Genomic DNA, 16,563 nt, shown 5'->3' on the forward strand with positions numbered 1-16,563 from the left:
CTAGGGTATCCTGTGGGTTGTGTGGCCCACCGGGGACCTGCGGGGTGCAGAGTGGTCCCCCAGGCGTGCCATGGGGTGCAGAGCCCCCCGGTCCCCCAGGCGTGCCGTGGGGTGCAGAGCCCCCCGGTCCCCCAGGCGTGCCGTGGGGTGCAGAGCCCCCCGGCCCCCCAGGCGTGCCATGGTGCGGAGGGTCGCGCGGTTCCCAGGCGTGCTGGGTGGTCTGTGGCACTGGCATCCCGCACCACGCGAGGGGACCCGCTGCGCGGGGATGCTCCGGCCCCCGAGCCCCCGGGCGGGCAGCGCCGGGTGCGCGTCCCCGCCGCGCTGCGCGTCCGCGCCCGCCCCCGCGCCGGCAACGCTCCGCCCCTTCCCCTCCCTCCTCCCTCCTCCTTCCTCGCTCCTCCTCCTCCTCCCTCTCCTCCTCCGCCTCCTCTGCTCCCCTCCCGCGGTGGCGGCGCGGGGCGCGGCGGGGCTCGGGCGCTCCCGCTCCCCTTTGTTCGCCGCGCCGATGGCGGCCGGGCCGGGCGCCGGCCCCGGGGCGCCCAGCGAGGCGGAGGCGGCGCAGCTCTGCCGCAGCCTGGAGGTGGGCACCGTCATGACCCTCTTCTACTCCAAAAAGTCGCAGCGACCCGAGCGGAAAACTTTCCAGGTGAAGCTGGAGACGCGGCAGGTCACCTGGAGCCGCGGCTCCGAGAAGGTCGAGGGGGCCGGTGAGTGCGCGGCGGGGGAGCCCGGCGGGAAGGGGCGGCACAGGGGCTGCGCTCCCTCGGGCGGGGCTGCGGGGCCGGAGCCCTCCCGGGAGCCGCCGTTCGGGGAGCGCCGGGGTTCGGTGGCGAGGAGAAAAAAAAAAAAAAAAAAAAAAAAGGAAAATAATGAACCTCCAGGCTCTCCGTGCCCGGCATCTCCCCGCGGGCAGCCTGGGGGGCGGAGAGGGGTCCGGGTCCCGGCGCGGGGCCGACCCCGACCGCCCTGTGCGCGGGGGATGCGCGGGGGATGCGCGGGCCGGTACCGCCGCTGCTCCCGCCCAGCGCCGCCTCCCAACTTTCCGCATCCCTGTTCGGCACCAAACTTCCCCTGGGATAAACGCGGTGTTTTCCCGGGTGGTGCCTTGGCGAGCAGCACCTAAGGGCTGTAGGGAACCTCAGAAGGAGGCAGGATTAGTGTGAGCCCTTTTGCGGTTGCACCTCGGAGCAAGATGAGACCAAACGGAAAATGTTAAACAGTAGGAAAACCAACCCAAAATATTGTGCTGTAGTTCCGTCCTCTTCCCCGACCCTCTGCGCATCAGCCCGAGGGTGATGGCACAGGGTCAGGTGAGCCCTGGCTTCCTGTGCTGGATGGGGACAAGGAGGACAGAGGAAAGGATGCGTAAGAAACCTGAGTGTAAAACCGGGTTTCTTATGCATGGGCGTAAGGTGGGAAGGGGGTGCGATCTGGCATGCTCTGCACTCTTAAACTTGGTGTTGGTTTCCCAGGTTTTCTTAAATTATCCTTCCTGGCCCTGTGTGCACCAGCACTAGGACAGGGTCTCTGTTCTGTGTGGGACATGAGGAAGAGGGGACGTGCACGAAGGCCAAGGGTGGCAGAGCTGGTGCTGGCTGTGGCACTGGCCTTCCCCATGCTGAGGGATGTGACTGAGGCCCAGCAAGGCCAGGGAGGGGTTGTCATCTCTCCTGGCAAGTGCTGCTAGTCCAGGATGGAAAGCTGGGATGCTGTTAGTACAAGGGGCTTAGATGAGGAAAGGGCACGGAGATGGTGACCACATCTCTGTGGCAGGTCCACAAAATGCAAGTCTGGGCCGTTAGTTTGCCCTGAGACCCTTCGAGTCCTCTACCTTCCACCCTGTGGTGTCTGCAGGCAGATCTGGAGGGATCCTTGGGCTCCTTTAGCATCATGAGGATGTGAAGCTCCCCCATCTCTTTCCCAGAATGGCCTGTGGGAGCGATGAGGCAGTGTGAGAGGGAGGAGAGAGCAGCATTCTATTGACCCTGGGCTTAAGTTGTTCTCAAACTCAGGCAGAGCAAACGTTGGTTTTGCTGGGGAGATTCTGGTCTTGGGCAGAGCCCCACAGACCACGTGTGCCCATGGAGGACAGAGGTCCCCACTGGTGTCTGCATGGGTGATTGTTCCTGGGGACAGACCTAGGTGTGTGTCCCTGTAACCTTTGGGGGAAATCTGGAGAACTTCAGTTTCTGTACCAGAACTGTGGGCCTGACAATGATAAAGCCATGGCTGCAAGGAATTCTTGTGCTGAGCAGGCATCCAAGAGCAGAGAAAGCAAAGAGAGTGTCCCAGGAACTGAGACGATTGTCTTTCTTTTAATGTCACAGAGGAAAATTCCTTGGGGCCTCTCTGCTGTGCCACAGGCAAGGTGTCTGGCTGGTGGTTTTGGGCTCTGGGCTCCCCATGTGTGCCTCCCAATGCCCGTGGTGTTCCCACACTATGTGTGACCCTCCCAAGTGGCCAGGTTGGCCTTGCTGGACACAGAGAACATCAGGCTGAAGAGCTGCTGTATCTTCAGCCCCATCTCTCTGATGCCAGATGCTTTCCCCATGGCATCCTCTCTCACCAGAGCGACTCACCCTGTCCTCATTCCCCTCCTCTGGTGTCACCCAACACCCTGAGCTTGCAGGGCTGAGGAGCAGAGCTTTGCTTTAACACTTCCTGGACAGAACTGTGGGGCTCCAGCTGGAAATACCAGCCTGTGTACACAAATAGTGCCTGGGTTTCTAGGCAGGCAAGGCAAAGCCATGGGATCGATGGCCAGCAGTACTAGGTTCTTGGCCAGCTTCCCTATTTTTATCTGGATGTGCTTTCTGGGCAGAAAGAGGATGCCTGGGAAAAGCCAGGTGTGTGACAGCTCCACTTCAAGGTATTCTCCTCCTGGCTTATCTCCTTGAGGTCAACATTGCCACGGCCGTGGTGGGAACCAGAGGGGGAATAATCTGGAGTTGAGCTCATTGCTTTCAGTGCAGGGTAGTGTCAGCCATGGGCAATGACTGATCCAGTTCTCCCCATGAAGACAAGCCATGCCAGCATGGGGAGCAGTAGGCTGGGGCTGGTGGGAAGACTGGGTTTTACGTTTTGTGGTGGTTCTGGTTTGGCCTCAGCTTGCACTATGAGCAGCGTAGCCAGCTGTCAGGAGGTGAGATGTTCCTTCCCATGGAACAGCATCTCCACCAAATGGTGTCTGGGGACTCACAGGTCAAAGATTGCTGTGTTTGTGGGTCAGTAATGGATGTTCTTGTGTTTCTTGAGAGCTGGAGACCACCAGGGAGTTTTAGACCACTCTGGATACATGTTAAATGTCTAAGTAGGAATGATTCTGGGGTTTTACCCATTTCAGAAGAGGTGGACATCCACAGTGTATCACATATGGAGGTTTTGGGCTTGGGGCATGTCTGTGTGGATGGCCATGTCTTGGAGAGGTCTGTCTCCGTGGACACCAACTATAGGGGAGCTGTGCTCCTTTCTCTGCTCCTGGTGGGTTGTGCAGAAAGGAGATGTGTGTTTGTCCCAGGGAGGGATGGGCGAGGATGGGGGACCTGGCTCCATGGCTGACAGTGTTGGGAAGAGCATAGCCCCTGTGGCTGCAGCTTGGGAAGCTCCTGTTGCATGGTGGGCAGTGCATGAAGGGACAGAGGTCAGGTGGCCTCTAGCACGTGGGCTAAAGCTGCAGTGTGCCAGGAGGAGAGGGCTCTGGGCACAGCCACTGCCATCGTTCCTTGGTGTGGTGGTGCTCATTTTGGAGCTTTGCCATCACTGTCAGAGGTGTCGTGGAGCAGCTGCTGCCCCAGGATCTGCGGGGGCTGGTCTGTCAGTACTTCTGATCTCTGCTGAACTCTGGTGGGCTGCAACAGGCAGCCAGTTCTTTGCCTTGAAAACAATGTTTGGGTGGTGCTTGGCTTTCTGTGCACACTGATGTGGAGCTTAGAGGGGAGCAGAGCCTGAGCAGGCTGAAGGTCACCCCACTGCTGGAGAGAGGTCCAGGGAACCCCTGTCCTCTGTGCCTTTGGTGCCTCAACAGCCTGGTGCTGTCAGTCTGAGGTCCCTCGCTCTGCCATGCTGCCATGCCCAGAGGTGATGTGCCACCTTTATTTCAAGTTACTGAAGCCAGCAGGGTCTGACTGGCCTCTGCAAGGAACTTCTGGCACTTAAGGATGAAGGTCTCTCTGCGCTTCAGCGTCTCCTAACAGCAGTGAGGTAGGAGCAGGGGGCTGCTGGCTGGGGAAGAGCCTGTGTAGATGTGGCACCTGGGGGCATGGTTTAGTGGTGGACCTGGCAGTGCTGGGTTAGTGGTTGGACTGGATGGTCTCAGAGGACTTTTCCTACCCTAATGAATCCGTGATTCTGCGAAGGGTTGGGTGGCATCACCACATGTGCTGCAGATGGACAGGTAACCAGCTGGCCTCACTGGCCACCATGGAGCTGGCCAGCCTTGCCTGCCCATGAGCCAGGAGGTGCTGGGGGACGGAGAGCAGAGAGTGTGGCTGGTGTGACAGCCCTCTCCTCGTCCCCTGCTTTGTGACCCTTGTGTAGCGCTTTGTGAGCGCTGCATAAAGACACTGTGTGTGTCCCCCACGTCTGCCCTCCGTGAGCAGCTCTGGCTGGGCAGCAGGCAGAGCAGGGCCTCCAGCCAGCTGGGCTGCCACATGAGAGCCTCTTCTCTTGGACAGGACCCTGCTCCTCCTCGAGCTCTTCAGCTCGCTCCAGAGTGACGGGAATCTCCATGAGCTGAGGGCTGGGGAGGAGGGGTAAGCTCCCCTGGGCAGGAAGCCTTTCCCTTTCCAAAGCAGTTGCCTCCTTCTCCTGTACTTCTTCAAAACTGTGCAAAATGCAATCCAGGTTTGTGCCAAAAAAAAAAAAAAAAGGCTTTTTTTTTTCAATTAATACTTGTTTTTGTTCATAGGATTCCAGCCAGGTTTAATTACCAATGCATTGCTTTCTTGCTAATCAGCTCTGCAGAGGGCCTGGCTGCTACAATAGGAAGAGTGCTAATAATTTTCTATTCTTTTTGTTAAGCACCCAGAGCAAAGTAGAGCTAATCCCTCAAGTCAGTTGTCTTTCATGCATTTTTTTTTTCTTTTAAACTTCCTGTGTTAACTGATTCTTTATTTTTAATAAAAAAGGGTCTTGCATTCTTACCTTCTCATGCTGGGGGGTTTATAGGCCAGCTTCAAATTGAACTGTTTGCCTTGAAACACGTCAGAAAATTCAGAGAGTTTGCTCAGAGAGTGAGCTGAAAATTTGGAGCAGATGTTTGTTTTATAGGGGAGAGAGAGGAGAAAAAAAACTACCTCACAAAAACCCTGGTTGCATTCTTGCTTTCAGTGAAATGAGCTCAGTCCCTTGGAGGTGGAGAAAAACCATCGCCCGTGTAAAAGAAAAGAAATGAGCTGTAAAATATTAATGCAAAGTGGCTCTGAAGTGTGGCTCGTACTCGCCTCAGCCGTTTCAAGCACCAGCTTCTTTCATTAGTCCACTGGGGCACAGCTTCTTTAATTATGTTTTTTTTTTTTTCCCTAAGCTGATGAGCTTGGAGCTCTTAAGAAGCGAGTGAGCCAGAAATGGTTTTCAAGGATAAAATAACTTCAGAATGAGCTCCTCTTGGGGTGCAGGATGGCTCCTGCACTGGAGGGTCCCCTCCTGCTCCTCCACCCATGGATGCAGGATGCAGCCCCTGCAGTGGGCAGGAATGGGAGGAGGGAGCTCCCCCTGAGGTGCCCGGAGCTGGGGTGGGAAGGGGAGAGCGAGGCTTGTGACTGTTGGGATGGTTGAAGCTTCCCCCACGACGCTCTGCTGTGGGAGCTTCTTGAGGGCAGGTTTTTGGTGTCCCCCTTCCTGCTAACAAGGGCATTTGTGCTACCCACAGAGCAAGTGAGCTCAGCTCTGCCTTCACCTCCAAACTGAAACAGCCTCTTCCCTCGCTTTGCATCCCTTTGTCATCCCAGTTTTACTCTTGGTAGCATCTTCCAGGAGGAGCAGGTTAGAAAACCCCTCGCCATGCAGTAAGACATTACCTCCTCCCTTGGCATCTCAAAAGCTTCTCTGCAACCTGGAGAGCAGCTGGAAGTTGGCTGGCTGGTGTTTTCCTCTAGTACCTGCACCCACGTCATCCATCCATCTGGTTCCTTCCTCTGCCAGTCAGCCACGTGGAAGGAATTGGCTTATGGGGTTCAAGCCCGCTAATTAGAATGTGCTGGAGAGGTTTTGCAAAGTCTTGGACTGATTATTTCTCACCAACATCAAGGGGCTGAGTTTTTCAGGGCTTGGCTTTCTCCTTGCCCTGGCTGGACACCATGTGTGGCAGCAGGAGCACCTGAGTGAGGTGGATCTGAACATCTGGCCTTGCAAAGTGTGTGCCAAGAGGTGCCACACTCAGCTCTGTCACCTCCCGTCACGGGGGGCTGTTCTGTTGTGGGGTTTTATACAGGACTTCAATGTGCCCCATCTGCACGCTGAGGAGCTGAGCCAGCAGCTGCCCAGCCCAGTCTGGGATCTCTGCTGCTCTGTTTGAGCTGCCTTGCCTGCACAGCAGGGGTGGTGGGGATGATCATCCTTATCTCAAAGCCTTTGCTGGCTCCTTATCTGGTGGCAGTGGCTGCCCTGTGAATACCCCCAGGACATGCTGACTGTCAGGATGCCCCCTGTCCCCGTATGAGCAGGCGTGTGACCTCCTGCATATCTTACAGATTGCAGACACAGGAGGAAAGGCTCTGCAGCCTTGAGTCAGTGCTAAAGTCCCCAGCCCTGAGCAGCCCTGAGGTCCCAGTCCCCAAGTGCTGCATGTGGCAGGGCAGGTTTGGCCAGTGAGTTGCCCAGGAGTGCAGACTTGGTGTAAATTCTGTGTTCCTGGGAGCCTGGGCACTGCTCTTTGGCTGGGACTGTCCCCTCCAGAGAGCACTGGGGCTGTTGTGTCCTTTTGGAACTGACCCACATCAAAGTGTGCTGTGATGGGCAGCCTGGCCAGGATGTAAAACTTGGGAACACTTGGAATGGAGCAGGAGCTCTCAGAACAGACCCTCACTTGCAGTTTTGGCTACATCACACAAACTTCTGCTTGGGTTGCAGGCTTATTAACGAGCTGCAGCAGCTCAGCCTCTGGACGGCAGCTTCAGAAGCTGCTGGAAGTGGAATACATTTGATTGTGTGTCCTGCTGAAGTGGGATCCTGCTGGGGTTGGCTTGACAGGCAGTTTGTGCTGAGCATCCCATCCAGGCCATGGGACAGGCTGGCAGGAGCTGTGAGCAGCCTTTGGGATCAGCCTGTGATTGCTGTCCTGCAGGCCTGTGGGAATAGCCCAGCACCACACTGGTGGTGGGCTGTGGTCTGGTAGGCGAAGAGGCCAGCAGTGACAGTCTGTGCCCAATGCTGGGTCAGCCAAGAGCTGGCTGCTGGCTCTGGGCTCAGAGGTGTGTGACAGTGGCTCTAGCAGCCGTGTGGCCTGGCACAGCTGCAGCCAGCCCCCGTGCTGTGTCCCTGCTCCTGAGCTGCTGCAGGTTCTGTGAGACCCAGTGTAAAGCTCACAGTGCAGGAGGGTGTGGGGAGTCCAGGAAGAACTTGCAGCATGTGGTGAGGAGGTGTGGGCCTTTGAGCACAGAAAACCCGAGCAGCTCTGAGTTTAAAAACCATTGGCTGCACCTTACCATGCAGTAGAAGGAAATGGGTGAAGTCAGTGGAGAAGAATTTTTACTTTTCTAGTGTTCTCTGAGGTTTAAGGGCAGTAGAAATCAGAAACTTGAAGCTCTTACAATGCTTTTGGAAAGTTCCCTCCCTACATCCTTCTTCTTTCCCCTTGGCCAAACAAGCTTGGCAAGTGGATGGTGGAAGATTATGCTGGAATAGAGCAGCTAGAGGGATACCTGTCTAGAGAAGGATAAAAGGAGAGAGCAGCTCTGGGTGTTCAACAGATGCACAGCAGCTGTATGGAGAGAGCTGTGTGGTGCCTGACAGCTGGGGATGCTCACAGAAACCTGTGGGCTCCTCAGCTCACTTGCTCGTGGTGGTGGCTGCTGCTGGTGCCCCATATGAGATCAGTTCAGCATCCAGCCCATGCCCTGCCAGTGGCTGTCCTGCCTGCACGGGGGTGGCTGCCTGGCTGATCTCATGGCTTCTCCCTGCTCATCTGTTCCGCCGAGCGTGGTTTTGCTGCCGAAGGTGTTACATCAGACCATGGTGGGAGAGTGTCTTCCAGACCAGGGAGAGCTCTCAGGAAGGGACATGGTGATAGCAGCCATTCCTAATGGGACTCTCTAGTGCTGGAAAAAGCTCTCCTTTAAAATGGTTTCAATCTTTGAGTATTTTTATTTTGAACAAAGTGCTGTTTTATGTGGAAAAAGCTTTTTGACATTGATTCCAATGAGAAACTTCCTCATTTCTGAGAATTTTCTGCCTTTCTGGAGTTCCCCCAGCACTCGGAACTCTAGGCCAGTGCTGTCTGCTTCTGATCTGCCAGGCTCAAGCCTCCTGTCCCAGGTGTCCTTATCTCTGAGCACCTTGCTGGATCTCTCCTTGTCATCTATTGAACACCTTGATACACTGGATGGCAGGAGGATTCAGGATTGTGGAGCACCCAAACAGCCGTGGGCTGTTGTCTCTACAGAAGCTGGCCACACTATGGCTGTACAAGTCAGCAGAGCTTTAGGATGCTGCCAGCCCGTACTCTGAAAGTCTCTGTGATTTTCAAACTGCTTCTTAGCTCCATCTCTGCTGTGGTCTGGTGGCTCTTTAGCCTGATCTGGGGTCCTGAATTTGGCTGGCTGGGGAGCCATGGAAAGATTTCCAGAATCTGGGATGGACCTCTCCCTTGTTTTCCTCTGCAGGTCCTCCCTTCTATTTTTAAACATCTGTGGCTCTGAGGTTTTGGTCAGTCCCTCCTTGTGCTGTCAGTAAGGTGCCCCAGAGCGCTCGTTCCTGGCCAGGGAAACTCATGGTGATGGTTTAAAATCATCCCAGGGAAGGTCCAGCACATGATCTCCTGTGATGTGAGATGTTCTGCTGAGCTGTTTGCCCACTGGCCTTAAGGATGCAGTGGCCAAAAGCCACAGCAGAAGGGGCAGGACTGTGACTTACAGGTTGTGGTTTTTCCCCGACCCATTACAAACACATTTATTTTCTTTTTCTTGGAATATGACTCTTTTTTTTCTTGCCTTAACATATGGAATCCCAGAGCTGTGCTGCCGTGTGTTTGCAGCCCACCCCCAGCCTTTATCCATATGGAGGAGTGTGCAGGACTCCTCCTGCCTTCCCAGTCGTGGTCCTTTGGGAAGCGACCTACTGGCTGAAGCATTGTAGGGACAAAGGTTGCCATTTCTGCTAGCTCCAAACTCCATCCCCCAAGAGCTGGGTGTGTGGTGTGTCCCCTGCACAGCCAGGAGCCCAGTGCCTGGAAGGATGGCTGCAGGAGGGCCACTGTGCTCTGGGTGACACGCAGCCATGCTGTGGGTGCTCTGCTGCCTCCTGACTCTGGGAGCTGCTCCAACTGTCCTGCTCTCCATCTTTGCTGGAGCTCCTCTGGTTCCCTCTGTGGTATCCTGTGCTCCTCTCCTCCTGGGTTCCCATGCAGAGCCCCATCCTGATCCCTTTGAGCATCACCCGTGGCAGGGCCACACCAGGTGGAGCTGGAAATCGCCACATCCAGGCCGGCTGTCACTGCAGGCTGTGCTCTGCAGGGACGCTGGGCACAACAGCTGCTTGAGAGTCTTTTTCCTGTTTACTTGCTCCCAGAAGTGCTGATGGTGTGGTGATTACAGGACATCCCCCCTGCACGTGCCAGTGCATCCTTCATCCCTCCTCCTGCTGCTCCTCGCCTCTGCTGGAGTAATCCTCAGGTCAGAGCACGGGGCTGGCTGCAGGTGGGGGCTTGGCCGTGCTGGGAGCAGGGAATGTCCGAGAGGACTTTCACCCCCTTGGCTCCCTGCCCTGGAGATCTGTGCCCCATAAATCTGCTTCCCAGCTGGCAGGAGGTGGGGCAGGGGCTGGCTGGGTTTGTTTGCTGAGCATTTGGACACTGCCTGTCAAGGTCCTTCTTGGTGTGAGGCTCTCATGCCCCTGGCTCATCAGAGCAGAACACAGAGCCTGCTGCCTCGTCTCTCCAAGCTCCTGTGCTTGGATACTTGCCCTTGGACATCACTCATCCATCTCTGGCTCCTCTTGCCAGGATTCCAGGGCACTCTGGATATCCTCCTTCTCTCCTGAGCTTGCAGTCCTTGTCCTGTTAATCCCTGCCAGCTCACAGCCCTCCTCAGCTTCAGAAGACCAAAAAGCTGCATCACTGATTCCAGAGCAGACCCCAGGCAGTGCCAGGGCAGTGGGGAGTTGGCTGTGCTTGTCTCTATGTCCCAGCAAAGCAGCAGAAATTGATTTTTATTGGGTTTTTTTTTTCCCTCTTCTATGTCTCACATGTCCTGTAGTGCCTTATGTCAGCCTGTTCTCAAGGTCTTGCTGCTAGCTGGATTATTGTCTCTGTAACCTCCAACAGCTCACGCTCTGTTGTGAAGAGCTCTAGAGGTGAGGGAATGAAATTTTTGGAGCATTGGTACATCAGGCTTGATATGAACCATGGAGCAGGTTGGAGTACAAACAGGAAGAGGTCTCCAGTTCTGGGGACCAAATAAATCCCAGGTGAGGTCATTTTAAAAAAAAACAGTCCCAAATGGTTTCACACCATCACCATGAGCTTCTGCTTCTCCCCCATGAACTGAAAATGCTGTTGTGTGCCAGGGCAGTGTCTGCTCAGTGCCTGGACATCTTCAGTTGGATGGTGCTGTAAGGAAGTGCCATTGGCTGCTTATCCCCCAAAATCTTGCCCTGGCGTTGGAAGGTGAAACCAGCCCAGGGAGGGTCCCGTGGTTAGTGCAGATAGAGCAAATCTGGTGGAAAGGGAAGAGGAGAGTCACTGTTTCCATTTCTAACCACTTTGGGACAGGTTTGGTTTCTCCAGCAGCTCTCTGGTAACTTTGTGTCTGGTTTGTGTTGGGGTGGGTAGAAGCACTCAGGTGGAGAATCCAAGGAGGAGGAGGTGACAGGAGGAGGTGCCTCTCTGCATTTAGTGGTTGAGATGGTCCAGCCCGCGGGCCTCTCTGCAGAGAGTGGCACAGAGGGAGATCGAGGGGAGGGCACACATCTGGGAGTCACATCTGTGCTCTGGCAAATACTCAACCCTGCCAGTCTCAGAACAGCTTTTGGGTTGAGCATGGGATAGGAAGGGGTCAGGCTGTTGTGGTGACCTCGAACAGCTCAGCAGCAGATGGGATCTTCATCCTTCTCTTCCCAGTGTTGCCCTCACACTGCAGAGTTCAAGCCCTGGTAGGGACAGGGACAAGCCACTTCCCTGCTGCCCACTGAGGGTCCTGGCCAGCAGGCATCTCTGTTGTAAATCGCTGTCACGGGAACTTGATTGCATCATCTGGTGGGGTGGATGAAAACTGAGTCACAGCATTTGAACATCACTGACATTTGCTGCCACTGTGACAAATCTTTTCTGTCCTTTGGTTTTCACTCCTTGCCTTTGTGCCCTGTCCTGGGACGATGTGTCCAACTCTTGTCTCCAGTTGCTTTGTGACAGGGCATGACCCCTGGGCATGAAAGTTGGGAAGGCACCTTTGTTGAGTGCAGAAATCCCCAAAATGCTCCAAGGAGATCTTGCTGCTGTTGGACACTCAGGTCCCCAATCCACCTCTGCCAGGGTTTCCTCAGTGGCCCTGCCAGGCTCCCAGCTGTCAGGCTGTGAGCTGTGCATTCAGAACTGCTGGATTGCCACCTCTGCCCTTCTGTCCTGCTTGGTTTCTGCCAGTCTGCTTGGTTCCATCCCCTTCCCCTCACTGGTAGTGAGCACTCTGGCTGGCTGAGAGCCTGGAACATCAGTGACCCTGTAAGGTCCAGGAGAGGGATGCAGAGATGTTGCACAGAAGGGTTCCCTCTTCAGCCCTTCCATGAAGGACCTGCCCAGAGAGCAACTTCCTTCAGCCTCTCACCCTCTTCCATGCTGAGGCACAGCATGTATTGGTGCCTCATCAGTCTGTCCCTGCCCACCTCTGGGTCTCCTTACAGCTGTAAGGAGATCTTCCCTGGAGGGAGGAAGAGGCACAGGCAGGAGCTGTGCTCACAGACCTTCATCCCATCCTCCCTCTGGTTTATTCTGCTCCTTAGAGGCCATTGCATTTCTCACCCAGGCAGGGCTGAGGGGGATGGAACCTGCCATGCCATGCAGAAGAAAGGTCACCTTGGGGGTGCACTGGGGAGCCTTCCCTAGGCAGGCTGTCCAGAGCACCAGTGCTGAGCTTCCCCTTTCCACATGAGTCAGTGGAACTTTGTGCCTCTCAGACAGGGCGATGACTGAAGGGTCTCTGCTGGCTGCCACCAGCCCGATTTCATCTGGGACAGGGACACCAACGTCTTCAGAGCAGCATCTGTGGAAGCAAAAACTGGGGCTTTGCCTCAGCTGGAGCAGCTCTGCCTCTCTTTGGGGTGGAAATGTATTCCCATGTCCTGTATGGTGACTGCAACAAGTCCATGGCTCTCAGAGGCGCCAGCCTTGCATGTGGCAGTGGGTACGACCAGCAGCCCTGGATACCCAGCTTGGGATTTGGTACAAAACCCCACAGCTCCACAAAGACAACATTTCCATGGAGGACAAGAGGGAGCCCCAACACATTCCAGGAGGATTGCTGGAGCCCTCACCTGGCATTTGCCATCTGCTGCCTGTTTCCTTGAGCCCCCCACTGGCTGTGGGCTGAGGCTGTGAGGTAGCAGCATCCTGCTTTGCTCACTTGGAGGATCAGCTTTGGTTTTTTATGCATATCTTCTTGTAGCTGAGGGTGAGCAGGAGAGATGTGCTGATGATAACAGGTCAGGCAGCTGCCAGCCCACAGCTGCCTCTGATTCTCACATCAAGAGGATGTTCAAGAGCTCTTGAAGGCCACCTGCATGAGGCTGATGCTGGCAAGGCAGCCTGGGAAGAGGCCACGGTGCCCTGTAGAAGCAATGTCTGGGCAGGACCTCTGCCTCCCTGCTCCAGCCCCTAACGTGGGATATGTCTGGGGTGGAGGAGGGGAGGTCTCTTCCTCACATCCTCTCAGCAGCATCTCCTAATCTCCCTGCACATCTCCTGCAGCTTCCTCTGCAGGTGATAAGGATTTTGTGGGGGGGAGCAGGGGAGGGAGGAATAGGAGCTCAGCAGCCACAGGACATGTGACGGGGGCACAGCAGAGGCTGTGGCAGGGAGAGGCTCGGGCAGGAAGCCCCTGTGCCCACAGAGCAGCCAGCACGTCCCCACGTGCCCTGCATGGGCTGCTCAGGGCATGCTGCTGGCACTGCTGCCCCTTCCCAGGTGGTGTTCAAGCTCCCTGCCAGATCCTCTCACTCCACATTGAGTGACAGGATTGCTGAGAGGCGAGCCAGGATCTGAGTCGGGATCCAGGCTAGCCCCAGTCACCCTGGCTAGTCAGGAGCTCCCTGTTGTCCCATCTCCAGCCCACTGAGCTATTCTTCCCCCAGCATCTCCCCTCCCAAGGTGCTTTCTGCATAGATGTTGCTGGCACTGGGGTAGTGATATTGAGTCAATTGCTTCATAGCAAAATCCAGTGGCTTGGAGCAAAAAATCCAGTTTGCTGATGCAGGTGAGATGAAGCACCTTGTTAGAGCAACCTGAGACACAGCTGAGCTGAGTCTGGAGGGGAAAATAGCTTTGCCTGCTTCTTTTCCTGAGGCAGAAGTACCTTTGATCCCCTGGGCACCAGGATGGCTACTCCCCGGGACAGCAAGGGAAGTGAGAGGATGTTTTATGTGGATTTGAGTGCTTAACTGAAACGGCTGAGTTGCCTTTTAGCTCACGGGGGGTGAGGGATGCTCTGGGGCACAGGGTGCTGCTGCTTTGGTGATTGTTGGCCTCCGTGGGTGGCTCAGCCGTGCTCCCTGCCCTCTGAAAAACCAGTTAAGGTCAAATGAGAGGCCTCAGCTGGTTTCTTGCTGTCCTGTCTGGATAAGCCATCTGTTAATGGCACTGGCTCTTCCTCTGGAAACCTGATAGGCGATGCTGAGCAGCGGAGGGGGATGCGGTAACCTCGTCTGTCTCCGAGCAGGGATGTTCAGCTCACCCTTACTGTGCCTGCCTTAGGCTTGTCGATGAAGGGAAGCTTGTGGCCTTGAGAGGTTGAGCTGTTGTCACTCTGAGCACCAATACTAATGTGACGTGCGCTCCTAATTGGTTGGGCTGAGTGCTTGGCTTGCTCCGAAGGGGATGCAAAGGGCAGGACCGCACTCGGCGTGTTCCTTACGGGTGCGACACGCGTGTCCTACGAGCCACCCCAACTCCTCCCCCGTGCCAAAGCCCAGCTCAGGCGGGTCTGCCTGATTGCCCCCGCAGCCCGGTGGGGATGGGGCTGTGCAGGGCAGAGCCGGGGCTCGGCAGGGGGAAGGGGCTGGATGACCAGCGAAGGGCAGGGACGGGCTCCAGACTGAGAGGTGCTGAGGGCCCTGGCCCCTGGCCAGCCAAGCACTTAGAGCTCGCCCGGCCCATCCCGAGCTCTCGGGGGAGTTGTGGTGGGTTTTCGTTGTTCTTGCAGGCGGTGTTGGGTTGCAGCAGCAGAGCCAGGGGCAGGGCTGCTGGTGGGGGGAACACCCACACCCGGCTGGTGGGTGCCAGCAGGAGCAGGTGAGCCAGGATCCTCCTCCGGGCTCCTGCAGCTCCTACCGGCCACTGCTGGCCCAAATGTCCGCTTCAGGGGGCTTCCAGTGAAATATTAAAAGGGAGGTGGCACTGCTTTGCTCCCCACGCCGTTGCATAATAGATTTTGCTTGTATTTTAATCACATGCACAACCATGTCTTTTTCCTCTTTCTCCCTGGGGGCCACCTGGCCCTCTGGTGCCCCTTCCAGTGATGGGAAGCCTGGGGATGACCACATGGCTGTGCTCAGTGGGATCCACAATGCTAAATAGCAGGAAGACTCTTTTTTTAACCTCTTTTTCTTTGCCAGAGTGAGTAGGCTGGAGGCTTTTCCGCTGCCCCCGGGCAGGATCAGTCCATCTCAGCCAGCTGAGGTCGGGTTGGGCTGGCAGTGACCCCGTGGCTCTCACTGCACCATTTCTCCCCAGGGAGACACAGACCCAGCAAAGCCTGTTGAGGGGGTGGGTGTTTGTTTGGAGGCTGTCCCTGATAAACCCATCCTGGAAAGTAATCTGGCTAAATGCTCTTTTTGTCAGCTTTTAATTTTTTTTTTTTTTTAATTTAATCAGTTTTCCAGCTTTCCAAAAATCCTCTGGAGGTGGCGATTTTGCAACCCTCAGAGTTTGTTCCAGGCTGTCCTTATCCTTACACGTTACAACACCCTATCCATCAGCGGGTAAATGAGGCTTGGATGAAGTTTCAGTTTTAAATGACTTCAAGGGTGGATCTGGTTTTCATGTAACCAGAGGGTAATTTGGTGGGATTTTTTCTTACATGGTGAGGGAGGTGGATCTGGGGTCAGCTTTTTCTTTCTGATGCAACCCACTCCTGCTGAAAGAGGGCTCTTTGCCCAGAAATGTGACTTTTTTTTTTTTTTTTTTCCAGTGCTGGAGACAAAGGGAGGGCCAGGCTGTTTCTTCTGGCAGTGGGCTGCAGGGAAGTTTGGGAGGTTGTGAAGGGCACAACTGTTTGTAGAGCCATGGGATGGCTCAGTGTGCACTGTGGAACCATGTGGGGAGCTCAGAGCATCTCTGGACTGGATGGGCTTTGCTGCCTCCTTCCCGGAGCCTCTCCTGGCTCCTGTCTGCACACCATCCCAGGAGGGCTGGAGAGGAGCCAGCCCATTCCAGGCTCCAATCTCATCCGCTGTTCATCCACCCCTGCTTGCTGCTGGTTCTCCTCTGGGGCATCCAGCTCTTCCAGGCTGCAGCAGGGTTCATATTCCATCAGAGAGCTTCCCTCTGCCATCTCTGCGGGACCAAGTTCTTCCCCTCTTGCCACATCCCAGGTGGGATAAGGACCAGTTTGTACACTCAGCCTCCCCAGCACGCCCTGGGAGAGGGCAGCTTGGGAGGAGGAGACGTGACGTGGCTCACTGTGGTGACAGAGGACTTGTCTTCAGAGGGTTTGCCCCAGGTCACCTGCCCAGGTGTGCACGTGGCCTGTGGAGCTGGGACCCCACCAGGTGCTTAACCCCATGTCTTTGCCCACATCCTTGGTGAGCCTTTCTCAGCAAGGACTGAGTGCAGCCCCATGCTGGGACCCGTGGGCCATGTCACGGTGCCCATGCCACCACTGATGGGGAAACTCGCTGGTGCTGAGCAGGGCAGAGCCTGCAGTGTGTCTCTGTGAGACCTGGGCTCCAGCAAAATCCCCCCACCCCTCCTTTCCCTGGTGGCTCCCAGTCCTGTGCTTCCAGAGGGAGGGCCCTGGCTGCTTGGGGATGGTGCCATTTGTGCTTGCTGGGCTTCCTGCTCAGACTCACTTCCTTCCATCTGCCAGGGGGCCGGCAGGGTGTTGGGGGCAAGGCTGCTGTGCTGCTCTGTGGTGAGAAGAGGGCTGCACAAAGCAAACCCCAGCTGCCTTCCCCAGCACACTCAGGCAGGTTTGGGAGGGC

General features: G+C 55.9%; 1 protein-coding gene across 4 annotated transcripts in view; it reads left to right on the forward strand.

Moving 5' to 3' along the window:
• Nucleotides 1–506: 506 nt before the first annotated feature.
• The window catches only part of PLCG1 (phospholipase C gamma 1), a 41,686-nt gene continuing 25,629 nt past the window's right edge, over nucleotides 507–16,563 (forward strand). For all 4 annotated transcript variants that reach the window (XM_053958751.1, XM_053958753.1, XM_053958752.1 and 1 more), the window contains exon 1: nucleotides 507–710. In XM_053958751.1, the coding sequence (XP_053814726.1) occupies nucleotides 509–710 (202 nt within the window). In that variant the 5' untranslated portion in view covers nucleotides 507–508. The remainder of the gene's footprint in view (nucleotides 711–16,563) is intronic.

This window comes from Vidua chalybeata, chromosome 17, assembly GCF_026979565.1.
Source record: "Vidua chalybeata isolate OUT-0048 chromosome 17, bVidCha1 merged haplotype, whole genome shotgun sequence".
Taxonomy (NCBI): domain Eukaryota; kingdom Metazoa; phylum Chordata; class Aves; order Passeriformes; family Viduidae; genus Vidua; species Vidua chalybeata.